The sequence below is a fragment of the Fundulus heteroclitus genome, chromosome 13 (assembly GCF_011125445.2).
Source record: "Fundulus heteroclitus isolate FHET01 chromosome 13, MU-UCD_Fhet_4.1, whole genome shotgun sequence".
Lineage (NCBI taxonomy): Eukaryota > Metazoa > Chordata > Actinopteri > Cyprinodontiformes > Fundulidae > Fundulus > Fundulus heteroclitus.
Window position 1 is genome coordinate 1,112,546 of NC_046373.1, and position 27,224 is coordinate 1,139,769.

The window sequence follows — 27,224 nt, forward strand, 5'->3', positions numbered from 1 at the left end:
GTGGGGAAAGAGAGAGCCAGAGAGGTGGCAGCAGATGGACCGCTGCGCAGCCTGAAACCCAGACAGGCAGAATGTGCCACTGCGTGCGTACATGCAGTCAAACTGTAACACAGAAGGGACTGAGTGTGGGATAATAACTGTAAAGCGGGGAGCGTCTTTCATGTCCTCTGGATTGGATGCTGAGAGCAGTAATCCTCTTGGGAGGGGGGAAAAAGCTGGCTACAGGATAGAGAACACAAGGAGGAAGAGTGAACTCTTCTGCTGTTCAGACTTTCTGAGTGGTGCGAGGGCAGGTGCAAGCAGTATCATCTATACATGAACTTTTGATCCTGACAAATGTGAGAGACAGAAGACGGACATTTTGTTTATTTAGTTGCACCTTCTTCCTGTTTGTCTCTTTTTTTTCTTCCCCCATCTGAGAGGAACACAGTGTCCTCTTCCATAAGTGGAGTTGGGCTTGACAGCTCTGGAAGCGCAGGCAGAGGGACTCTTTATGGTTGAAGATGAGTCTGGACCCTATTCAGGTGATGAGCGGACAGGTCAAGGAGCTGAAAGTTTCCCCTTCATCCAATGGAGACACCAGAGGATCCTGGGAAGAGAAAGAGGAGTTTGACCCAAACCAGCTGGACCTGACCACCAAATCAAAGCCGGTAAGTGTCATAAAGTGCCCTTAAAGTTCAAATTGCATTTTGTTGTGACACCTGTTGGTCTGGAGTTTACCCCAAAACATGCGCCTCTCCTGCTCTGACCCCCTTTCTGCAGATAGGTGTTCTAAGACAACCTGTCTCCCATGTCCTTCTTAAAGTGTAGTTGTTAAATGTCGAGGTTGGGAACCAGGCAAGGTCAGGAACATTGTGTATCACAGAATCTGTAGACATTAGCGACGGCCTCATACTGTATTACAATCTTGCTCCAAGTGGAATTTCAGATGGGCACATCCAAAGATTTACATTAACATATGACTAGTCATTCAAGTGCCAGTGACTATACCAGGGTTTCTAAAACGATACGTGTGTTCAAAGGTTTATGCTAATCCAGAAAAAAGTAGTTACAAGCTAATTATTTTTAATACACTTTGATTCCAATGTACAACTAAAATATTTTTTGTGATCTAATCAGATGTAATTTTGGATGGGAAAGAGTAATGAACACTAAGAAAGTTAAACTTAAATTACTTCTTATGCATCAAAAAATAAAATGCCTGTCATTCAAGAATTAAATAAATTATTGCGAAGTATAACTGAGGTAAAACCTACAAATACCCAGAGACGAATGGAATATGTTGCAACCTTGGGTGGAAAATGGCACCTTCATCCTTCAATTAACTGGTTAAACCTAGAGCTCTATATTTATTTTGTTTTTTTTACCCCCAAGTCTTTTTTCCCCCAATTTTTAGTTTCAGATTTTCATGTTTTTGGGGCAATTGTGGCTCAGTGGGAGGAGAAGATGTCTGGAAGTATAAAAGTTGTTGGTATGATTCCAGCTTTTTGCTGTCTCTATTGTAAAGTGCTGTGAATAATCAGTATGACAAGAGAAACACCATATAAATTCTGTCAATTTACAAAGGAAACACATTTTCAAACCGAACAGCTAATTCATACAATGTAAATGTCTGCTGTTTAATTGGAGTATTGTAATGATTTTGTTGTTTTTGCAAATCTCTGAGACAACTACCTATCTGTAGTCTATCAGTGATTTTGGAATCACTCAAGGTTTGATAAGAAAGGAAGGAAGCAGTGATTTTTTTGACAGGAAAAACTCTCTGCAGATATAAACTTAAAATTGTCACTTTATTCGGCGGTATTAAATGGTCTGCTGAAGTGTTATGATTGAGTTCTAACTAATTTCTTTTATCAGGTTTGTTTCCTAGATAACCCAGCTAACCCTGGGCTTCAAATCAGGGGTTTTGCAAAGCTGTTATACTGTTCTAACAACAGACAAGAAAAAGAGCAGTCCCTTCATTAATTTCTGAGCTGAGTGTCTCACTCAGCACCTATGGCTACAAAAGATGTTTGCTGAGATGCTAGGCTAACATTAGCTTACATCCTCTCTATTTAGACAGGACTTACTTTGACCCGTGACATGTTTTCCTTTGAGATTCTGGTGTGTGGACCAAACTAAGAGAGCAATTTGTTCTCCTGTTCCCTAAACCCAGCACTTTACTTTCAACGTTGTAATTATTATGACTAGTTAAAGCAGATGGACTGTGCTCAGACCTCTCCCACACCCCGCTCAGCTGAGCCTCAGTGCCTAAAACAAATAGGGTATGGAGTTGGTGTGAATCAACTCACCATTCAGTCTAGATCCAAATTGGGGTCTGGACTTTAATAAAACATCACTGGGGCATAATAACAACCAAACTTTTTTAAAGTTTTCTCTCTGGGCTATGTATCCATTTAATTTCATTTTAACCTTAAATGAGAGTGAAGGATATGATGGCCTGCATGGCAAAGTCTGTTTTTCACCACAGAAATACAACCACAATTATTTTTTAATGCTATATGGTCAAAGAATGTGAGAAGCGTTTCTTTCCTTGCTTCAAAGATTCTTTATTGACATTGCGTGTTACTGTAGTAAAATTTATTGTTGGCCCTCAGGCTAAGAGTACACATAAGAAAGACAAGCAAACAAATCAACAAACAAACAAACAAACAGGCAATGAACACAGGTTACAGTATTTTATTTTCATTATAGCATTCAAGAGAGATAAAAAAAAAATCTAAAGCTTTGGTAGAAGCTAACTCTTTTTCTAAGCCACAGCTTGAAGGGCTGAAGTTTGACTCCATCAGTCAGTTCTGAGAACCTGCCGGGAAGTGAAACTACCCACAGGTTAGCCCGGGTATGAGCTGAACTCTCACAGCCAACAGCTTAGAGCTGTTTTTGGCTTCTAAAGACTTCCACATACTGAACAGGACGTACTGTAGCAGTTCGGTAGACCTGGGGAATTAGCCTCTGAGTCATCTTTCTGTGACTCTAACATTGGTTCCCACTGCGTCTTTGCTAGTTTTATATGTACGCAGCAGATCATGAAAGCAGATGAATAATGAGTGTAGACTACAACCTGCAAAGTGCTGTGATGCTAGAAGTAGCTGAAAGCTGAGTGATCTCTGCTGGGTGAGAATTTGTACCCAGTGGTGTATTTTCTGACTGAGAACATGTACAGATGGTTTAGCCTGAGAAAAAAAAAATCGTATTACATAAATTTCAAATGCTCATTACCCCCGATATATTTCTTCCCTCCTATGATACAGTGTACACGTAACAGTATTAGAGGGGAAAGGGAGATTATTCATCAAAAAATGGTGAATGGTACATTACAGTGAATATTACATGTTATGACCCCCCCCCCTCCCTCAATAAAATAATAAATAAATAACAGAAACAAAAAATTATCTAAAGGACATTTTTTCAAAAGCTATATTTTCAGGTTGTGATAGTGAAACCCTTCTTTTTAGATGTAGTTCTTCTGAGCGCAGAAATACAATAGAATACAAAAAAAATTAAATGTAAAATAGTGAAGGAATGTTTTAAAACATTTATATCAAAAGACATATCCTAAATTTTAAAAATGGCTACTTTTATCTACTCACCTAAACTGTCTTGCACACAAGAATTTGTGCTACTTAGCAGAACAAAACACAACAAAACAAAACTATACAATTGAACTAATAGAGCAGTTCAACTACATCACATGGAGTGTAGTATTTTGTTACATTATCTTTTTATATGTAATTTAATGGCATCACAATAAAATGTTGGTGTTAGTACTGTGGGAACATTCAGAGATAATTACTTAAAATGCGCCCGTTGTGTTGCCAACAGGCTCCTATGCCTATATCTAAAATTTAGCACTTCTAACAAAGTCCCGACTTCCTAGAACATCTGAGGCCCGAAATTCAACAACCTTTTGAAGCCATGGTTTAATGAAAAACTTCTTAACAGGTATTTTTCTATAATCTTTGACAACCAGCTGTACTGCAGCGCTAGCTTGAAAAGAAGCATGTAGCACAACCAATAGGTTGAATCAGCTTTAGGTACACTTTTAAATGTTTCTCCTCCTATATCACGGTCCTACAGATAAACACAAAGTGCTGTTATTTTAAATATAGTTTGAGACAGGCTCAAAGTTAAAAAGTAGTTAGCTATAAAAGCAATGCTATGACTTTTTTGATACTATAATAACAGTATCGAATATAAATGGCAAATGGCTTGTACTTGTATAGCGCTTCATCAAGTCCAACGACCCCAAAGCGCTTTACACTACGGTGTCATTTACACATTCACACCCTGGCGGTGGTGAGCTATGTCAGTCGCCACAGCTGCCTGAGGGCAGACTGACAGAGGTGAGGCTGCCATACTGTACATCGGCACCACAGGGCCCTCTGACTACTGCCAGCAGGTTGCGTGGGTGAAGTGTCTTTCCCAAGGACCCAACGACTAAGATGGTCGGAGTGGGGAATCAAACTGGCAACCCCCCCAGTTTCAGGACAAACTCCTTTCCTCCTGCCCCACCGTTGCAATAACATACACAGCCTTTACGTATTCACTCCTTACTAATGCCATTAATAAACTGAAGATAAGTTGAATAAAAGAAAAATGTTTAGTTTTGTATGTGTCTTGAAAAGCTAGTTGCTAGCTGAAAGGAGTTAGCCTGTCCATTTATCAGCGAGTACGTCAAAACTCTTACTCAGTTAAAAAGTTTTACTGAGTGGAACGATTCAAACTGCTTTTTGAAGTTGTAGGTAACAAAAGGGGTAGCACTATTGCTGTACTGTGCAAAATACCACAAAAGTGATAAACAAACAAATAAATTAAATAATTCTAATTAAAATTTAAGGAAGCACTTGTAAATTAAAGGTAGAGTGGAGGATTCTCCTGGAAATATAGGTAAGAAACACCCTAGTCCCTTTCTGATTAACATGCATGCGCAAGACCGTCCTACCTGGTTTTCCTCTCCTCTGGGGGAATCGCGTGAATAAAAAAGTTTGCTTCTTATGACTCTCAGCCATTTTCAAAGTATATGATGGGAGCAGCGGAGCTACAATGATCGGCTAATATCGAAGCTAACTGGATATATAAACACTACAAGTGCTCATGCGCAGTCAGCAAGTGGAAACTAACAAGGAAGGTGCACAGACATTGGTGTTATGTGAGTGTTTCACAATGATTGGCATGTGGGACAACCAATAGATAAGGTGATCCCCCCTGGAATTCGAAGCCGAAAAAAGATCGTCCACTATACCTTTAAGCACAGCTCAAAAATCTCTGCTCTGCTGAGATCAGTTTAGGAGGCAAAACAATGCAAGCTGCCTTTTGGTTTGGCTAGTTCTCAAAATAATCCTGCTTTAAATGTCAGATCAGCTACTGGTGTCAGGGTAAAGGATGTTCTGTATCCAAAAGCATATGAGCAAGCAATCTCCCTCATTTTCCATCCTGAAAGTTGATGAGTTAGGAGCAAAAAACTAAAAAAAGATTGGCTAATGTGAAGATTTCAGCGAGCTTGACAAAGGCCAGGTAGTGATAGCTAGACAACTATGGTTTCAGTCTATCAAGAGCTTCTCAAGCTGAAACGGCTAAAAACTCTATTTCTGATTCTAACAGAAGAGCATCAGTTGTTTTGCGTATCATTACTGTATTAGCTGCAGAGTCAGGGTTTCCATGCTGAATGTGGATGGCTGGCAACTCACCCTGGGAACACGTATACCAGGCGGCCTAATGGCCAGAGCACAAGCTGTGAGAGAAATACTCAGCTTGTAAACCTTGGACCTTTTCAGCAGGATAATGCTTCCTGCCACCATGCAAAAAGGGTTCTGGAAGAGCAAAAACTGAGTTTGAAGAGTTGACTTGGTCCACAAATTCCTCACATCTTAATCAAATTGAGCGTCTGTGGGAAGTGCTGGACAAACAAGTCCGTGGAGGTCCAGTCTCTCTTTACAGGACTTAAAGCATCTGGACCTGACGTTGCCATGCCAGACATCACCGCGCACATTAAGAGGTCAGGTTTTATCCATGCCCAGAGATACCATTACACATGAAACAGCCGGTCATAATGTTGTGCCTCATAGGTGTACACCACCAGTATGCAAATAATTGTTGTGACCTTAAAGTATTTTCCGTGCACAGAAAATGGTGTAATTTCTATCCACTGTCGTCCACAACTTGTTGTTTACTTCCTTTTTTTCAATGATTTGATTTAAGCTTCCAAGCGCAGTGTTAGCTTTTTAATATCCAGCTGTTTATCTGTTGCTTCGGGGCCTTTTTGTCTCTGATTTTAAACTCTTTCTGGGATTTGTGCTCCACGCGAGCCACATCAACGGAAGCAGTGCGGCTTGCTGTTGTTATCTTCCACAATAGTTTTCCTTTATTATAACTGCGTTCATTTTGGGAACAGAATCACGTTACCCTTGGCTATGAATAAAACACATTCAGAGCGACTTACTCTATAATAAGTATAAAGATCACAGTGCCAGATGTCCCAGTTTAGATCCAATATTTACCAGCGGTCCATCACTGTTTACTGGAATCACACATCTGTGGGGGTTCTATCAATCCCTGGTTAACATGGCTTTTTTTTTTTTCTTCTTCAGAGAACAACTCGGGTCAGATTTCAGAACAACATTGCTGTTAGTGGCAGCGTGTGCAGTCACACCGCAGCGTTAGCATGTCTGCCAAGCCTCGGACGGACTGCATCATCGCTGGCCTTTACCTTATCTATAAATAACCGCAGTCTGCACTCACCGCGCTTCTTTCTGCTCACACTCTTTCCTCTTTAGTTTTCCCCACTCGTTCCCCTGGTAATCTCTCCTATTGCCCCTTCTTTTCATGTCTGCAGATGTTTGGTATGTAAAAAAAAAAGAAGATGAGTCATCGATGAGGGGGTTATACACCAATGCCAGCAACACTGATCTGGCTAAGTTCAGGGAGGATGATTATAGATGGTTGACTTTAACTTTCGGAATAAACACACAAAAACATACAGCTTTTTTTCTTTTCACGCACACTGTAACCATCACACGGCGACTCTAAGTTAGCGTTGCGGTCACAGTGAGTTCCCACTGAAGTCTCACGACTGACACATTCCCACCAGGTAGGAGCCCCTCTGGGGGGCCAGGGCAGGCCGTTAACACTTCCAGTATCAAATCACAGCGAAGTGACTGGACGCTGGCCCTGGGATGGCTCCCTGACTGTGTGACATGTTATTCATAGAGTAAACCGACCCTAATGGATAAACTGCACCAAAGGCTTCATCTGCAAATCTGTCACAGAGCACAGCGTCCGCCGCAAACGTGCAACTTTTAGGGTCGTTTCGCCTTGTGTACTGTTATCCGCCTTGGATAAAATCCTCTGTACGTCTGAGTTATCTGTGAGGAAACAGCAAAATGAAAGCCTCTGATGACAACAGTAGCAATAATAATTGTGTTTATATTCCTTCTGCTAAATAAAAACCAAACTGTCATTTTGCCAAGGTGACAGGCAGACGGGCCCGGAAGGTGGAGGGAGCCATGTTCTTCGTAAGTATGTCCCGTTTCCACGTCAGGGTGAACGTTGTGTCTGAGCGAGCGTCAGTGCTGACCTTTCACCCCGCGTGTTTAACCTCCTCTGATGTTGCTCCTGCATGATCACACGCGTAACCCCCGCGTTACTAACGAGCCGCTTGACCCGACCCATAATCATGTGTGTGTGTGTGTATGTGCTGATTCACGCTCTTCTGGACGTCACTGAGCTAATGACCCAGCAGCCGATGCCCTTAATGTGTGTACCTACGACTAACGGGTGGACGAGCGTCAAAATGACACAGAGAGAGCACACGCACGAGAAAAACGCTTTCTGCATCTGAAGGAAAGCACAGATTATTTAGGTAATGTTACAGATAAACAAAAGTGTGGCATGTGTTTGTATCCAACCACCCTTAAAAAATAAATAAATGATAACCGTTATTAAAAAGTGTAATTAGTTGCCTTCAAAATGACCTGATCAATAAATATGGTCTACCTGTGGGTAAAATCCTAGGTGTTCTGTGGTGGTCTTAGCGGTTCGTTAGAGGACATTTGCAAACGGAAAACATCACAAGGACCAAGAAACATGGCAACCATCGGCCATGCAACGCCACATATTTGGCCCATATGAGAAAGGGGTCAGAAGAAAGCCGTTGTCGAAAGAAAGCCATGAGAAGTCCGGTCTGCAGTTCGCTTCGGTTCCTGTAAGGCGCACCGCCAACACGTGGAAGAAGGTGCTCTGGTCAGATGAGACAAAGAACACGCTTACGTGCAAAATGCCATGTTTGTAGAGGAAAACGCCTTTACTGCTGTGCTACATCCATTTGGTTATGAAAAATCTCACTATGACACATTTTCTGGGCTTCGTTTGGAGAGATTCTATGCCTCAGCTTTGCTAACATAAAAAAAGTCCTGTTGAAAGCAAAACATATGGAAACGATGTTAGTCTAAATTAAATACCGGTTCTGCATTTTCACTCACTACACTGGATGCTTGGCTTCACGGGCCTACGGTGAAATTACAGACCTCCAAGGCATGATAATCTCAACTGAAGCTGAGGGCTCTTCTCTCAGGCTAATGCAGCGCATGTTTATATTCGTGCACAATGTGTGTGTGTGTGTGTGTGTGTGTGTGTGTGTGTGTGTGTGTGTTACCAGGTAAGTGGGTAATATGTCAGCGGGCAGCCGTGCGTTGATGGAAACAGCCGAATGCAGGAGCAGTAGCTCGGTGGTCTCCCCAGCCGGCGGCCTGCTTTTCACAGTCACGCTAAAACGCAAGCATGCAGATGTCTCCATACACAGAATCCCTCCCTCACTGCATAACAACAACAACTATATGGGTTTCTGTCCTCTTTGCATGAAACACACGTAATAATCAAATTGAGTGACATTAAATCTTGGTAACAAGTATAATTTTAAAATGAAATGGATTGCCTTTATTTTCTTTAAGGATTCTCTTCTTTGTTACCCTTACAGTTGTCTTGCGTTTGCTTCTTTGTTGCACCTTAATGTTTCAGCTCTTCATGCACATTGTAATATCAAAGACAATCAGAGTAAATACAGGCAGCAGGTGTTTAAAGGGGGATTTCGTTTATTGAGGAAAACTAGCTTTTCAGACCAACCTGACCCGACGTACAAAAGTAAACGCCCTTTAACCCTGATAACCATTTGAGCCACGCTTTGCAGTAACAGCTGCTATCAAACATGTATGACAACTGCAGGATCGGCTTAATCCAGCTACATGGTGGGTTTTCTAGCATGGAGAGCCTATTTAAAGTCATGTCATGACATCTCATTCAAATTTTAGTTCAGACTTGGACTAGGCCAATCAAAAATTATTATTATTATTATTATTATTATTATTAATAATAATAATAATAATAATAATAATAATAATAATAATAATAATAATAATAATAATGTTATTATTAATATTATTAATATTATTATTATTACTTTAGCTATTCAGATGTGTACTTGTTGGTGTGTTACGTGTACATGCACCAAGTGTGCTTGAACTCAAGGTCACAAACTGATGGCTGAACATTCTCCTTCAGGATCTTGTTGGTAGAGAGTGGAGTTCATGATACCATAACTAGTGTACCCAGACACGGTATCGTGCTTAAAAGGTCTGTTGATAAGGAGGGAACAAAGAATTGGTGCAGGAAAGAAAACCTGAGGGGGAGAATGCTGAGGAGCCTGGGGTTGAAGAGCTGGAGGTGATGGCTCCACTGCCAGAGGAGAGCGGCAGCAGACAGACAGACAGACAGACAGACAGACAGACAGAACATGAAACCAGCTGTTAGTTTTAGTTAGTTTTTTTTTACCAGATGTAAAAGGACATATACCTTCCAAAACTTGAGACAAAGATCCACTTTATTCTCATCTGTCCACAATATAGTTCCCTAAAAGTCTTGGGAGATAATTTGGATGTTTTTTGTCATATGTGAGAGAAGCCTTTATGTAGGTTATGGTCAGCTTTGACTTTTGGTCCTGTGTCTTTCTTTTTGTTGAATCAAGAGCACTAACTAGCAAGAGTGGCCTACAGACCTTCAGTTCTTTTGTTTCCCACTGGATGAGTTGTTGGCACAATACTGGAGTAATTTAGCTATGCTGGTCATTCCTGGTAAGATTCAGCTCTATTGCATGTTTTCTTCTCATTTGTGAAAAAGGCTCCCGCTGTGAATCCCAACGCCTCAGGAACCCTTTCATGACTGATGGAAAGGGTTCTTTATTTGATTCCTTTATGAAAAGGGGGATTGCTTGTTCATGTAGGACCAGGTTAGCTTTGATAGGATTTTACCCTTAATAAATAAAATCATCATTAGAAAATAAGATAAGATAGGCTTTATTGATCTCACGTTGGAGAAATTCACATGTCACATAATCAGTAGTCAGAGGAAGGTGCCAAAGGTAGGACAGGGTGCATCAGGTATATACAGTGATAGCAGTTTATATTTACTGTGATGACATTTTTCACTGGACTTTAATTGTGAAAAAAGTTTATGTCTATTTACATGGTGGTAGCTCACGTGACAGTCTGCTGTTTAGCAGCTTTTGCAAATGAAATAAAAGATAGCACTCATTTCTTCTGATGTCCCGGGTGGTACACTGGAGCCATGGACGGCACATTCACACACTTTATGGAAAAGTCAAACAAGCACAGCCGGCCAGTGTTCATCATCTGAGTGCAGCTGAGTGCTGTTGCTCCTAATGCCTGCTGCCCTGGCAGGAATGTTGCCCTCACCCTCCAAACAGCAGCGTAAACATACACATCAGGTAACATGAGGACATCATGTGGCCTAAATCATCCCCCCTGAGTCCATGAAGGAAGGGTAATAAATAAATAAAAAGAATATTTAAGACAAACAGCTGAAATGCTGATCTGGTGGCGATTGTATGTAAATCTAAATCTAAAAACATGCAGAAATATAGAGCTGGATTGTGACACAACTGATTTTAAATAGACGCTGTTCTTTTAGTTAACTGAACATTTGTGATTTCCCTCTGTGTAGGAAGCCAGAGAAGAGTTTAGTTAAGATGTGGTGAAGACCACTTGCTAAAGTTCAAGCTGGACCTTAGAATTGAGAAGAAGGAAGATTTTAAATGGGAGCTGGTGCAAGATGAGCTAGTTTGTATTTTAAGGCATGTAGCGTTATGCTGCCTTCATATGTGACATTTTTAAATCGTCATTTTCCCACATCAGCCTGACTGTCCTTGACAGGACCTGTGTGGGTCCTCTAGAACGTTGCTGCTTTGTTGAACACTGATGCCCTTTTCCACCAGTTTTGGGAAAGTTTTAAGATTAGTCTTAAAAGTAGACAGGGTGTCTGCCTCATGGACCAAAACTGGGAGTTGGTTCCACAGGAGAGGAGCCTGATAGCTAAAGGATCTGCCTCCCATTCTACTTTTAGAGACTCTAGGAACCACCAGCAGACCTGCAGTCTGAGAGCGAAGTGCTCTGTTAGGAACATACGGGGTAATCAGAGCTCTGATATATGATGGAGCTTGATTATTAAAGGCTTTACATGTGAGAAGGAAAATTTGTAATTCTATTCTTGATTTAACAAATAATAAAGAGAAGGTAAAAGTGGAGCAATAATATCACATTATTTTTCCTCTTGCTGCAGCATTTTAGATCAACAACAAAGGTTTTCTGCATTTATTTTACTTCCTGATACAAAATTAGTAAAATATTCCAGCCTTGCCTTGCAGTAAGAAATGCAGCAACTAATTTATTTTTCTGCATCACCCTAGGACAAGTGCATTTAATTTTGACTAATTTTGGCATTATTGAGGAAGTAAAAGGAAGAAGTCCTAGAGACCTGATATGTTAGATATGGGATTTCCACGTCATGGTCGAAGATGACACCAACATTCTGTTTTAGCACATAGTCAGTATGATAGCTTTCTGAGTAATTTATAATCTAGTAACAGAGAAAGATTAGTTGCTGCTCCATTTACAATTATGTTCACAGTATTCTTCTCTAGCGACGGCACAAAATGTGCAGAAACTATAGAACTTTTCATCTGTGCAGAGATGTTCTTGATTTTCAGTCTGTCGTCTTTATAACACCCATAAAAGTCGTGGTGCTTGCCCCACCATGATGTCTCTACTTCATTATCATGACAAACCAGGCATGTAAAAGAGGTTTTCCCTTATATAATGAGCTGTAATCCAGCAGTTTCTCTAAATCCCCTATGATGCCCACCAGACAGAACAAAGTGAGAAATTTCCTGTAAGCTCCTAACTTCTTACCTAATTCCTCCTCCTTTCTTCAAGTTACCCTCAACAAGGATAAATGTATCATCTGACGTAAATTATAAAATAATTCAAAGAAAGGTGACACAAAAATTTAACACAAAAATAGCTAATCAAGCACATAGAACCTTCATACGGTTATTTACCAGCCCACCTACAGCTTTAAGACATATAACTATTTGGAAACCAATCAAATTCTCAAAATGTTGTCTCGCGTTTATTTTTCCTGGAGTAAGCACGGTAAAACCCATCATCACAATACACCAGTTGTGACACAGCACTCATGTTACATGCCCTAGAGTTCAGAACACTGGGCTTAAACCCTTCCCATTTAGTTAGCAAATGGTGTAGAAATGACACACAGACAACTAAAAATTCTTTCAAACAATATACATTTATCTGTGAGCATTTCTATTGATTGAGGTTTTATGTCTCACATTATTAATCATGGGGATGACTTAATTGTGATTCGAGGCTCTGAATTAAAGTCTGACAAAATGGTTCTTGAAGGAAAAAAGGTGATAATCAATCCAAAACACAGCAGATTTCACAATGGAACGTTAGCGTAAGAGCTCTGCACTCAGCATCCTTCGACCGAGCTGAACACGTATGTGCTAACTCTCAGACAGATGGGACAGGGAGTGGAGGTGAGCTGGTTTATGTACCTGGAGTCAGCCACCATCCAAAGCAACAGACAGTGTGGAGGGGAGGGAGAGAAGTGTCTGATGTAGGGATCTGTGGCCCTTACAGTCTAAAAAAAACATTTCCCCTCAGTCCAGTTAATTAAAACTCATTTAAAGCTGTTGTTTTGAAAGAAAAGACAACTTATGTTTTTTGATAAATATGTAATGACACATGCTGTCATTTTTAAACAACAAACAGTTTATTTCTGTCAGGATTCCCAGGGCTTTGATTACTTATTGCAGCTCCTGGGGATCCTGTAGCCTGTTTATGTTTTTGCACTTTTGTATTGTTCATCCTTAGATCCTGTTTTTAATAACTGGTTTAGTTTTCTCTTTAGCATGTATGTTTATTATGTATTTTTTTGATTATTAGGTTCCTGTTTTTGTCAGGTTCAGTTCTTCATTGTTTGTAGTTCTGGTCTTCCTTAGTTTAGTTTTTTTCCGTTCAGATCTGGTCACTCACATGCTTCCATGTCAGATCCAGTTCAAATATACACTCACCGGCCACTTTATTAGGTACACCTGTCCAACTGCTCGTTAACACTTAATTTCTAAGCAACCAATCACATGGCGGCAACTCAGTGCATTTAGGCATGTAGACATGGTCAAGAGAATCTCCTGCAGTTCAAACCGAGCATCAGTACGGGGAAAAAAGGTGATTTGAGTGACTTTAAACGTGGCATGATTGCTGGTGCCAGAAGGGCTGGTCTGAGTATTTCAGAAACTGCTAATCTACTGGGATTTTCACGCTCAACCATCTCTAGGGTTTACAGAGAATGGTCCGAAAAAGAAAAAACATCCAGTGAGCGGCAGTTCTGTGGGAGGAAATGCCTTGTTGATGCCAGAGGTCAGAGGAGAATGGCCAGACTGGTTCGAGCTGATAGAAGGGCAACAGTGACTCAAATAACCACCCGTTACAACCAAGGTGGGCAGAAGAGCATCTCTGAACACACAGTAAGTCGAACTTTGAGGCAGATGGGCTACAGCAGCAGAAGACCACATCGGGTGCCACTCCTTTCAGCTAAGAACAGGAAACTGAGGCTACAATTTGCACAAGCTCATCGAAATTGGACAATAGAAGATTGGAAAAACGTTGCCTGGTCTGATGAGTCTCGATTTCTGCTGCGACAGTCGGATGGTAGGGTCAGAATTTGGCGTCTACAACATGAAAGCATGGATCCATCCTGCCTTGTATCAACGGTTCAGGCTGGTGGTGGTGGTGTCATGGTGTGGGGAATATTTTCTTGGCACTCTTTGGGCCCCTTGGTACCAATTGAGCATCGTTGCAACGCCACAGCCTGCCTGAGTATTGTTGCTGACCATGTCCATCCCTTTATGACCACAATGTACCCAACCCATGATGGCTACTTTCAGCAGGATAATGCGCCATGTCATAAAGCTGGAATCATCTCAGACTGGTTTCTTGAACATGACAATGAGTTCGCTGTACTCAAATGGCCTCCACAGTCACCAGATCTCAATCCAATAGAGCATCTTTGGGATGTGGTGGAACGGGAGATTCGCATCATGGATGTGCAGCCGACAAATCTGCGGCAACTGTGTGATGCCATCATGTCAATATGGACCAAACTCCCTGAGGAATGCTTCCAGCACCTTGTTGAATCTATGCCACAAAGAATTGAGGCAGTTCTGAAGGCAAAAGGGGGTCCAACCCGTTACTAGCATGGGGTACCTAATAAAGTGGCCGATGAGTGTATATATATATATATATATATATATATATATATATACATACGTGTGTGTATGTAAGTGTGTATATTTATATATATACACATATATACATATATATGTATCTGTGTATATATGTATATATGTATATATAAAGGCTGGGTAAAGCCTTTACCAATTGTGTCCGTGTTCCTGATCTCCGTTTCCCTGTCACTCTAAAGCGTGTTTCAATATTTAATAAATCAGCACCTCTCAGCATGCAACCCCCGAGCTTTTGTTTGCGCTTTGATCCGACAACACACGACAATGTCTATTTTTAGGTTTTAGAATAAACAAAAACAAAACCTTCCGACGGGTGAATTTATTTTATTGTATGGGACTTTTGCTATTTTAATCATATTTAACACTTGCCAGTTCTTTATCATTTTTAGCCAAGGTTATTAAGACTCATTGCGGAAGGTCCAAAAAGCCGCCTGCAGCTCACAGCGGTGCATGCTGCACACCTCTGTGCCAACTCTCAGAGGGCAGGACTAAAACGGGGAAACAATCACAATGTAAGATGTAATCACCTTCAACTACCTGAGGTTCTGCTGCTTCAGCAGGAAATGTCTGAAGAATCAAATGCAGAGTGTGGCCTTTGAAGGGTTTATGGTGTGTAAAAATAGGGTTCACCTTTTTCTTTCTAACCCCCTTAATGCCCTCTGCCATGTGTTATCAACTGATTTTTTTCCCCTGCTGTATCTTCATTTTAGTTGATACCAAAATATTTACTCCACTCTCAACCTGATCTTTGTTTCCCCTTCAGCCGAAGCCGGAGAACGCAGTGACGGTAGCCGTGTCCTCCCGGGTCTTGTTTCGGACCGAGCGGGAGCAGAAGGTGTTTGAGCAGAAAGGCGTGGAGGAATATCTGAGATACCAAATTGAGCACGAGAACGAGCCCTTCGCTCCCGGCCCCGCTTTTCCCTTCGTCAAGGTTAAACTCGCACGCATCGGCACGGATTTTTGGGTGTGATGGTGTTTGTGGTGAACGTGTGCCAAAGTGACGGTTTCTAACGCCCGACAGGCCCTGGAGGCGGTCAACGCTCGTCTGAGGGAGCTGTACCCCCAGAGCGAGGAACTGTTTGACATCGTCTTGGTGACGTACAACCACGCTCATGTCGGGATCCGGCTCATCAACACCATCAATCACCACAGTAGGTTCCTCAAAGATTAACGAGAGTTTCAACATTTCTAACCATATTGGTATGATTACAACAATCAGGGCCGTAGTACAGTCAAACAATTAGCTAATCAGCTCATTGCATGTTTAATCCTTTGTTTTAAATACTAAAAAAGAAATTGTCTAATTTCCCGAATTTCAGTCATCAAAGTAGCAGGTGTCAATGGGATGCCCCATTATACATGCACTTCTTTCTTGAGAATAAAAGATTCCTTTCTTAAGCCCACAAACTGCTTCTGCCATTGCCAAAAAGGTTCATTGGTTCCAAGCCAGGTTGAATTTCAATATCATGGAGATGAAAAAGGGTCCTCTTGTCTTCCCTGTGAACTGCGGGGAGTGTGTTACACTTCCAGAGTCTAGATAACAGGAAATGCTGTCACATTGGGAGCATGGAAAGGGCCCAAAAGCAGGTTAGCACAAAGGAGGCTATGGATGAAGAACAACAAACACATTCTGTTTGCCAAAAAAAAAAAAAAAAGCAGCAGAGACAACAGCCCAAAAATACAAAGCTGAGAGCAGGAAAGGAAATCTGCAGGGCAATAAATCCATCACCTGTTGGAGTAGGACACATGCACAGGTTCTATGCAGATCATGAGTCCTGAGCGTTTTCACTCTGTTTGCGTGTGTTGCTAATGGTGTGACACAGTATTCCAAAAGTAATGGCACACAGTCACATGTTTCCAGCAAATGTTTTTACCCAAGTCCATCGTACCACCAGCACAGACACAAAGGCGCGCACACAGTGGTATGTTTCTCACATGGTTGCTGCTCTGGGTGAATCTCTTATGCAAACTGGACAAACTGGACAAACGGCTGCTAGTGGTGGGTGCCCGAGAAGGTGAGGATGAATCCATCCATCCATCCATCCATCCATCCATCCATCCATCCATCCATCCATCCATCCATCCATCCATCCATCCATCCATCCATCCATCCATCCATCCATCCATCCATCCATCCATCCATCCATTGCCTATACCTTTCCTTGCAGGATTGTGGGGGAGCTGGTACCAAACTCCAGCAATCTTTGGGAGAGAGGTGGGATGGACCCTGGATAGGCTACTAGTCCATGACACGACATCATATAGACACACACGTCATGCAGCCAAGTACTCGCAGACTAATTATTAAGGATAATTTAGAACATGTAAGCTGCAGCACTACCAACTGTACTACTGTGCAGCCTCGGACGCAAATGCCAAAACCCAGCATTGGGCACACAGTTTCCATTAGGAGTCCACAAGAACTCTGACTTACATTTTTCTGGACTGTGGGACCAAACTAGAGGAACTTAATGCAAACCCAACATAAACATAAAATCCTTGAAATATAAATGTGACTGAACAGGCCATAAATTCTAGGTGCAGTATTTTAAAGTTGTAAACGTAATGAGACGATCCCAGGATTGTGGACTGAAGCCGATGCCAGCTCTGCTCACAGACAAACAGCGGAGTGTATGAACAGCTGAGTGAATGGATCCTTCCCAGGGAAAATCTCAGACCCTCTGGTGACATTCTGCGCACAGACCGCTTCCTGTTAAGCTCCTCTAATGTTTTCGGATCCGCGGACCTTCAGGCCGGGCTGACTTCAGGATTATCTCCCCCGGGACGGACCAATAATCCAAGAGGCCCGCAAGACAAACAGAACTAAGCGAAGACGACAGAAAGCGACGCAGATGCTTTTATGTTTGATGTCTTTGGTGGCTCTCTTTATGAAGGACCGCATGCATGCAAACAGTGTTCTGACCGCTGACCTTCCTTCAGAATTATCGGTATTAATTGGATTACATGGACACTATTGAACAATTGGAAGTGGAGAGAATCCACACACATTTGTTCTCCTAATCTTGAAATAAATGTTAGCACTTTCTTTAGTGAGAACTTGCTTATCATCATACATTGAAGCATCTAGATGAAGAATAAAACGCAAGCTCAGTAGCACGCTCTGCATGCAGTCACCACTTAATGTCATTTAAAAGAACGCACATGTTAGACTTGTGGTAGCGTTTCCAATGAGAACCTTAATGTGGATGCGCGGAACAGTTCCTGTGAGAAATGAACATAAACATCCTAAAGCTGGTCTTTGTTGAGAGAACAGGCGTCTTTGCTGTCCTGCTGATTTCCTGCTTTGATACAGCAACGTTTTAGATCCTCTGAGTCAGCAGATAAATCCAAGATAAATGATTTCAAACATTAATGCAGACAGGAAAGAACAAACATAAAAACAAACAAAAGAAGCAGAACCATACGCGACCCTGTTTGGTGATTTTTGTGAAACTCCGAAGCAGAACAGCAATTGCATGCTCAGCGGGAAGCTTTTTAAGAACGTGTAAAAGGAACAGGACAAGGAATCTTGGATAGATGGACACATCCCAGATGTCAGCTTTAAATCTGAAGCACACTTTGATTCAGAGTGCCAGTGTATGTGTATGTATATGTATAGGGCATTAATAGCGGGCAGCACAGCACAGACTGCAGCCTTACCCACACTCCATTATCAAAGACATTTTCTGCTGATCTCACTCTTCTGTTAAGGAAAGTCAAGAGGGACGAGGGCTAATATGTGCCTTTAATTCCAGAAAGCGTTAAAGCTGAGCTTAGGTGTGTGAACAGAACAGCGTGGACCACTGTAGAAACATGGCCTGACATCTGAAAGGACAAGCTTAAGTAACAGCAGTCTAAAGATGCTGGGTCAATGAATGTGCACCGATGGCTGCACACAGATTCACAGAAAGGTCTATGATGCACTAGGTTGGGTGGGTAAAGGGGGATGACGCAAAGTAGCTATTTCAGTTTTAAAAAAAATGCTTAAAAAAATGTTTTATCGTAACATATTTACCTTTCCATCAAAAAATTACATGCGTAATATTTCAACAACCAAGTTAGTGTGATTTCTGTAGTACAGGGATCTGTTAATCAATCAGAATCTGAAACATAAAAACGGTCTCACATGTTTAATCATTATTTTAAAAAAAGATAAATGTCCCTTTTTGTTTGCTTTGTCTAAATTTTTTGTGTAGGCCTTTATGTATTGTTAGTTATTGGAACAGAATATGAGCGTATCTCTTCCAGATCTCTTGCTTCATTTAGCCTAGTTTAGCAAATGGTGCAAAAGTCACTGTTTGGAGTCTTATTTAGTATCAAGCAACATTTTTAGCTTCTATTTTCCACTCTAGGAATATTTTATTTATCTGCTTTTTATTTTTATTATTTATTTATTTTTTATTGTTTACTGAGACCTGGCCTCAGTGAAAAATTCATCCTAATCTTTGTTTAAAGTGCATCTGCATCCATCCCCTGATCTGGTGAACTAGATTGTGTCATTCTCAAATTGTCATCCATGGACCGCAGAAGATCATTCCACAGGTCCCAAATGGTCCCCAAGCCACATTTTGGACACCCCTGGTTTAGATTATGAAGTCAATGGATATGAATGGTACTGAAGTGCAATGAGACTATTAAAGTATCCCGTTAAATATCTTACCTCCATTAACCTTCCTTTTCATCACACAATATTTCTTGGATCTCAGCTTCATTATATTTCTTTCTCAGCATTCAGCTCTACTTACTTTCACTCAACGTTATTCTAAAACATTACTCCTGAGTCCTGACCTTTCTAGCCTTCCTTCCTGCTCTCCTCTCTCATAAATATCAACCCATTCCACGTGGGGAAGCAGATAGGATCTGTAATCTTGGATCTAATTACCTCCTATCAGTGTTCAGTCGCTCTCCACGTGCTGGGCCTGCTCTGCTCTTTCGATCGTGGCCCGGCAGCGAATTGAGAGCCCCTGCAGCAACGAAAGAGTGCAAACAGAAACTCTCCCCTGCGTCTTAATCCTCCTTTGAACCCAGTCCATATTTTAGGAACTTGTAAATTTACCCCGTCTACTTCCATGACTCCTGACATGATTTACGATTCTTTCCGTGAAAGAGCCAAAGCCTCAACTCCTACCCCAAACCCTGATAGTTACTCAGTCATTACAGCCATGTTTCTTAGCTGTGTTACGTCTTAATAACCCATGACCATGACATTGCAATTATAATGCAATTGTATTTGTAAGCTGCTCGTTTAGGGAATGCCTACAATGTAACACCACTCAATGCTCTGAAATTAAAGATCTTGTTGCCGTCTGTTGGTTTCGTTCGCAGACCTATTTATCGAGAGGTTTTGTATGACCGGAGGAAGCAGTCCGATTGGCTACCTGAAGGCCTGGCATACCAACCTCTACCTGTCTGCAGACGCTGAGAAGGTCAGGGAGGCGCTGGCCGAAGGTGAGCACAAAAAAACGCCCGCCCACTAAGGTTCTGACAGCCCGTACAATCTATGAGGTTAATGCTATGATGTTTATAAGCAACATGTTCAATATTATCTTCCAGAATAAAAGACAACAGCGGAAAATCATTTAAAAAGTTTTCCATTTTTTTAACTAAGCAGGTGGTTGTAGGAAATCTCTTTGGTTTTATCGAAATATACGGTGCATCTATATTCTGCTTGGCTTAGTGAGCTAATTCAATGCCTTTCCAATAGCTTCATATTGCTTAAACCTTATCAAAACTTTATCCTATTTTGTCATGTTACAACCACAAGCCTCAAGCCATTCTATTGAGATTTTATTTTATAGACCAACACAAGGTCTAGTTTTCTGAGTATTTCTCTGAGAGGGAATTGGCTCACAGGGCCAAAGTGACAGATGCCTGTGGTCAGAGAAGTAAGTAGATCTTGACCTCACTGAGAACCTGTTTTCTGCTTTCAAGAAGACAGTAGATAAACAAAAGCACAGAAATTAGGATTAACTCCCAGCTCCAATAAGACATTGAATGGGTCATCATCGGTATGGATACAGATAACCAGCATGGAGGATCTGCAAAGATCATAAGAAAGAAGGGTCAACACTGTAAATCCTGTTTTCACAAAAAAATTGGTGTATTTGCAAATAATAGTCTTTATACTGTAACTGATGGTTTTTTTTTCTCTCTCTTTAGTATCTCAGAAACATTAAAAAAGGTTAAAAATGTAAAAGCAACAAAACACACCAGGGGTACGGCTAATTTAGGGCTTGACTGCAAACAAACAAATTCTTGACCAAATTGTTTTCTTCCTGAATAATTACAATTCTTCAACTTTCTGTTTGAGCCTGGATCTTAATTAAAATCAGCAGAAGTTTGAGGGAGTGGTGGTCTAGTGGTTGGATCACTAATGGTGTGTGCATGGTGGAGAGGCTGTAAGTTCCCTGGTTTGAATCCCACACACAGCCAGTCTAGGTCCCTGAGAAAGACCCTTGACTCCATAATGCTTCCTGGGCACCACAGGCAGGCCTTTTCCTTAGGCAGAACTCTTGTTCTTGAACCAGTTCGGTTTCGGTCCACTAGAACTTTGGTGCTTTGTTGAACACTGATGCCCTTTTCCTCCAGTTTTGGGAAACTTATAAGCCTACTCTTAAAAGTAGTGTCTGTAGTGGTGTCATGGACCAAAGTAGTGTTTGGTCCATGAGGGTGTCTGCCTCATGGACCAAAACTGGGAGTTGGTTCCACAGGAGAGGAGCCTGATAGCTAAAGGATCTGCCTCCCATTCTACTTTTAGAGACTCTAGGAACCACCAGCAGACTTGCAGTCTGAGAGCGAAGTGCTCTGTTAGGAACATACGGGGTAATCAGAGCTCTGATATATGATGGAGCTTGATAATTAAGGGCTTTAAATGTGAGAAGGAGAATTTTAAATTATATTCTTGATTTAACAGGAATCCAATGAAGGGAAGCTAAAATTGGAGAAATATGATCCCTCTTGTTGATTTTCATCAGAACTCTTCTGAAGCCATTAAACTGCATTTTGTGGATACCCTGATAGTAAAGAATTAATTAATTAAGTAATGCATGGACCAGTTTTTCATCGTCACTCCTGGACAAAATATTTATAATTTTGGCGATATTCTGGAGGTGATAAAAGGAAACCTGTTCAATATGGGATTTAAATGACATGGCCATGACATGACTTGGTCAAAAATAACACCAAGGTTTTTTTACTTTATTACCAGAGGACAAGTTAATGCCATCCAGATTGATTGATTGATTGATTAAGAAGACTCTGGTCCAAAGATTTCAACTCCTGACTTAAAAGCAGGAAATCTAAAGTCATCCAGGTTTTGATGTCATCAAGATATGCATGTAGTCAAAGTAATTGATTCTTCAGGATTTGTGGATAAATATAGCTGAGTGTCATCAGCATAACAATGGAAAATAATCCCAGGTATTGACATAATCCATGCTGTTTGATAATTTTGCCAATTGGAGGTATATTAGTCAGGAGTCGCCACAGCAGGTCATGCCAACACTATATATATATATATATATATATATATATATATATATATATATATATATATATATATATATATATATATATATATATATAGTGTACAGAAACATCTGTGCAGAACACCAACTGGAGCCCCGAGGTCAAAATGGGAGTCACCTCCCAAGGTGGTGGAGAACAACAGAGCTAAGATCCTTTGGGACTTCCAGATAAAGATCATTAAGCAGCAGAGGACAGCCGTTGTGATTGATGTGGCCATCCCGAATGATGGAAACATCATGAAAAAAAAGAGCACGAAAAAGTTGAGAAATACCAAAGGCTCAGGGAAGAACTAGAAAGAGCCTGGAAGGTGAAGACAACAGTAATGCCCGTGGTCATTGGAGCACTTGGAGCAGTAACCCCCACTCTGGAGAAGTGGCTCCAACAGATACCTGGAGAAACATGAGATACCTCAGTCCAGAAGAGCACAATCTTAGGAACAACTAAGATCCTAAGAAGTATCCTCGAGCTCCCAGACCTCTGTTAGAGGACCTGAGCTCGGGAAATGGAGAATCCACCTGCTCAAGAGTATGAGGGTTGGGTGTATGTGGTACGCCACAGGTGACCCTAGAGTTTGAAGATGATTTATTATTATCTGTCAGACAGATAAAATTTAAACCAGCCTAATGCTTTCCCCTTAATCCCTACAGTAATGTTCAAGTTGTGATCAACTGTATCGACTGCAGCACAAATCCTTCCTTAAATAAAGTTGTTGTCTCACTTACTGAGGACAAGGTAATAATGTTTGGGATTTCTGGTCTAACTCTGTGAAGGGTCTTTTTATTCAACAGTAGACTGTTTTTCCAGATTAGGTAGGATTCCTCTAGATGTGTAGAGCGCCATTTTCTACCCAATTTTCTAACGTTGTGCTTCAAAGAACACAGCTCTAAATTAAACCAGGGAGCCAGCCTCCTGTGAACAATCACCTTATTTTTCAATTGTCTAATGCAAAACACAACGAGGAGGTGACACCATCAACAAAAGCATCAATTTATGAATGGGAAGAAACAACATTGATGCCATCTGCTGGGCATTTCTGTGATGCTAAGGAAATTTAAAGGAGGACAAACAGAGTTTGATACACCATTATTTGATAAGAAGTCTGAGAACTGATCTAAAAACTGAGAGTAAAGGCCTGGTGGACGATACAAATCAACAAACAGAAGAGGTTTTATTGCTTTGCAGTTTGGATGAGGGAAACCAAGGGTTAAATGTTCAAAAGAATTGTAGTTATTAATTGGCCTGGGACTAATTAATAAATCAGACTGAAAGATGATTGCTTCTCCCCCGTCGTCGTCCCGTAGTTCTGGGAATGTGGAACTTTAAATAATTAGAGGGAGTTGACTCATTTATACTAACGTAGTCCTCTTGCAGCCAGGTTTCTGTGAGACAAAATAAATACATTTTACCAGAAATCAATTAATTATTTAACACTCTTTGGAGGGAGAGACCTTATATTTAATAAACCACATTCAATTGTTTTATTTTTTGGTTCAAGTTAAGTTGTATTGATTTTTATCATTTGTTCCTTTTTGATCCGTTTTTAATCTGTTTAGTTTTGGCCATGGGAAAGACACCATCTAAATGGGGTAATGGGTTGGTAACAGTACATAAGCTACAGAGATGTGTGTTAAACTACGGCTCTGCTTCCTGGTCTGGAACTAAATCTGGCCAAATGGTAAAGAATGACCAAAGGAAAACCAAGATTTGATAGAGCAACAAAATAATGCATACTTAGGGCATAAACACACACACACACACACACACACACACACGCAAATAAACATGTAAAAATGAGATGCTCACATAGCAACCTAATTGCTCACTGGGGGTGCAACGGACAAAGACAGCACAACTTCTACAATTCTCAGGAGTTAAGTTAGCCAGGGAAAATTATTTAAAAATGTCAATTCCCGGGATTTACCACCTGAAATAATGTAATACCCAAACATACGGTGTGTTGTACCCATTAAACATGAGCTCTGATTTATTTTAATTTTGAAACCTGTTCTATTGGGAAAACTATTATTAGTTTATTAGGGTTACTGTTTTTGTTTATTCATAAAGGATACAATTTTATAGCCCACATCTTGCAAAAGGTACATTGTGGAATAAAAAGAGGGCAAACAAGTACCGTATTCCTGTCTGGCAGGGCCACTGACATTTTGACATCTCCTCTGTACTAGCGGTAAGCCAGACCTGTTAACTCGCCCGTGTCTTTCTGTCTCTGAGCGCAGGCATCGCAGCAGCAACCATGTTCATGATGGAGAAGGTGTCGGAGGTGTCGGAGTCTCAGCTGAGGGTGGCGTTTGATGGGGATGCCGTCCTGTTCTCCGATGAGTCTGAGCGCATTTTCAAAACCCACGGGCTGGACAAGTTCTTCGAACATGAGAGGGAAAACGAGGACATACTGCTGGACCACGTTTGTAGAACTTTGTTTGCATTTTCCGTCTCTAACTTCTAACCAGACTCAACGCATGTCTACTCATCTGGAAATTACCTTCTATCAAAAATCCATTTGATCAATGTATTCATCAATGAATGCTTTGTGAAAGAACAATGCAATAAATAGTTTGAGGGGACAATAAGACTGAAGCCATCAGTTGTATCTGTTTAAAAGACAGACAGTAATTACAGAGATTAGCCATTAATTGTTCAGATATCATACCGTGCTGCTATGTAATCAATGTGTCTGAGTGGAGTGTGCATCAAAGAACAATAGAAATGAATGCCTAACATGAAACACATTATCACCTCTTCTATTACTCTGCAGGGTCCCCTGAAGGGCTTCCTGGAGGCTCTGGGGAAGCTCCAGAAGAAGTTTTATGCCAAAGGCCAACGCCTGAACTGCCCCATCCGCACGTACCTGGTCACAGCCCGGAGCGCGGCCAGCTCAGGGATCCGTGCGCTGAAGACGCTCAGGGCCTGGGGGCTGGAGATCGACGAGGCGCTGTTCCTGGCGGGAGCCCCCAAGGGCCCCATGCTGGAAAAGATCCGGCCGCACATCTACTTTGACGATCAGATGTTTCACATTGAGGGAGCAGCAGAGATGGGCACCGTCGCTGCCCACGTTCCTTATGGGATTGCACAGAAACACAACAGCCCTCAGACGCCGAGCGGAGGCAAGTAAAAAGCAACAAAGAAAAATGTAGGTGTTCAGATGACGGCGAAAGACAAGAAGCGGTGAAACATCTTCAAGCAGAGGAGAAACTTGACTTGTACTGTTAAACGTTTGCAAACGCACTAAGGTCAAGGAGAGGTCTGGAACCTGCGGTGACCTGCAAGCCAACATGACTGTCCCCTATAAGATGCAAAGCCTTAGAGTAATGCTTGCTGGTGAGTTTTAGGAAGCGTTGCCCTGCGTAGAAAAGCCAATGTTTAACCGCCACTATAAATGCACTATTTTTTCACACTCCTTCTTGTTTTCGTAAAAAGAAAAAAAAAACACCTCTACAGAGATGCAATACGTCACTGATTCCTGCTCAAGTAAACCCCTATATTGAATGTTGTTCAGCAATAAGCACATAGATATTATATACAGGCTAAACATATAATGGAGATTTATTGTAGCAAAAGAGTTATAACAGTTATGTAAATCGTTATATAATTTTGAATTCAGAAAAATGTGAAAAAAAGCTGTGAACTGAATACCAAAACAATGAGATTGCCATACGTTTCAGAGGTTGCCTTAAGAGTGGCAGTTTATTAACCTCCCCTGTTTCAGACAAAAAAAGTACAGTTTTAACCATTTTATTTATGCTAACAAATGATACAGTGCCTTGTAAAAGTACTTCTGACCCTTGAACCTTTTCACATTTTGTCACATTACAGCCATCATCAATGAGTCTACAGCCAATTATCAATGAATGAGAATATAAAACACCAATCCCTGGCTTTGGATTTCTCATGCAGCAATAATGTTCAATTTATAATCCTAATGTGGAAAGAGTGAGACATAAATACCAACATATGATGTCTACTTAATCCTTAATCTGACAGGCGGGGCATAGAGAGCGTTCATCAGAGGCCCAGCTAAGAGCCCTATTGCAACTCTGGAGGAGCTGCAGAGATTCACTGCTCAATTTAGAGAATCTATCAACTAGTAGTCATAGGCTCCGCATAGCTTGCATTTACAGAAGAGTGAGAAAGCCATAAAAAAACCTCTAAAGCCACATAGAAGACAACGGGAGAATTTTAAAAAATAAAGTGTGGTCAGATGAACCAAATATGTACTTTAAGTCTGACTTTAAATGCTATGCGTGAAGGAAAACTAACACTGCCGCTGAGTAGAATATCTCCTCTGTGAAACACGGTGGTGGCAGCATCATGCTGTGTTGAACGGTTGGTGCACCGTGAATGGTGCTCGGCCAATCACAGTAGGCGACCTGGTGAAGGCTGCAGAATACCTGAGACAGGAGTGGGTGACGACCTTCCAACAGAACAACTAATCTAAAGATAAGGCCAGAGTAGAATAAGTCACATTAAAGACATAAAGCTTTTAAAGACAGTCAGACAGACCTGCAGCTTTAATTTAAATGAGAGACGGCTTTACAAGTATTGATTCTTGCAGGCTGAGTACATATTTTTGCCCCCCAGAGCCTTTCCTCCCTTTGGTATGTGGTTGAAATGTCACAAAATGCGAGGATGTTTGAAGGCTATGATTGCTGCTGGAAGACACTGTAATATAATGGACTGCTCTGAAATGCACTGCAAATATTATGATGTCTGGGTTTTTTTTAAGGGGCTCTGCAAAAATGATTGGTAGGCCCATAGCTTTAGCCTTGGCTAAAGACCATAAACACCATTAAGAATGTCAAGATTTCCCGAAAGATTTCTCATTTGAATCGTTCCTTCTCTCAGTGCCTTTAGCTTCGTTGAATGTTTTTCCACCTAGACTTAAATTCCTTTTGTATCATTTCTCAAGACGTAAACACACTCCAACCATTAGCATGCTAATGCTTACCATGCATCCCTTTTTCATGCTTTTTTTTTTAAAGCCAAGATGGGGCTCAGATACACCTGAAGATGA

At 41.2% G+C, this 27,224-nt stretch overlaps 1 protein-coding gene across 1 annotated transcript; it reads left to right on the forward strand.

Annotated features, from left to right (window-relative positions):
• Window positions 1–27,021, forward strand: nt5c1aa (5'-nucleotidase, cytosolic IAa). Its single transcript, XM_012875756.3, has 7 exons — window positions 1–650; window positions 7,467–7,511; window positions 15,435–15,602; window positions 15,693–15,822; window positions 19,997–20,119; window positions 24,433–24,617; window positions 24,969–27,021. Exons 1-7 carry the CDS (start codon window positions 504–506, stop codon window positions 25,323–25,325), a joined length of 1,155 nt encoding a protein of 384 aa, XP_012731210.2. The 5' UTR covers window positions 1–503; the 3' UTR covers window positions 25,326–27,021.
• Window positions 27,022–27,224: the final 203 nt, after the last annotated feature.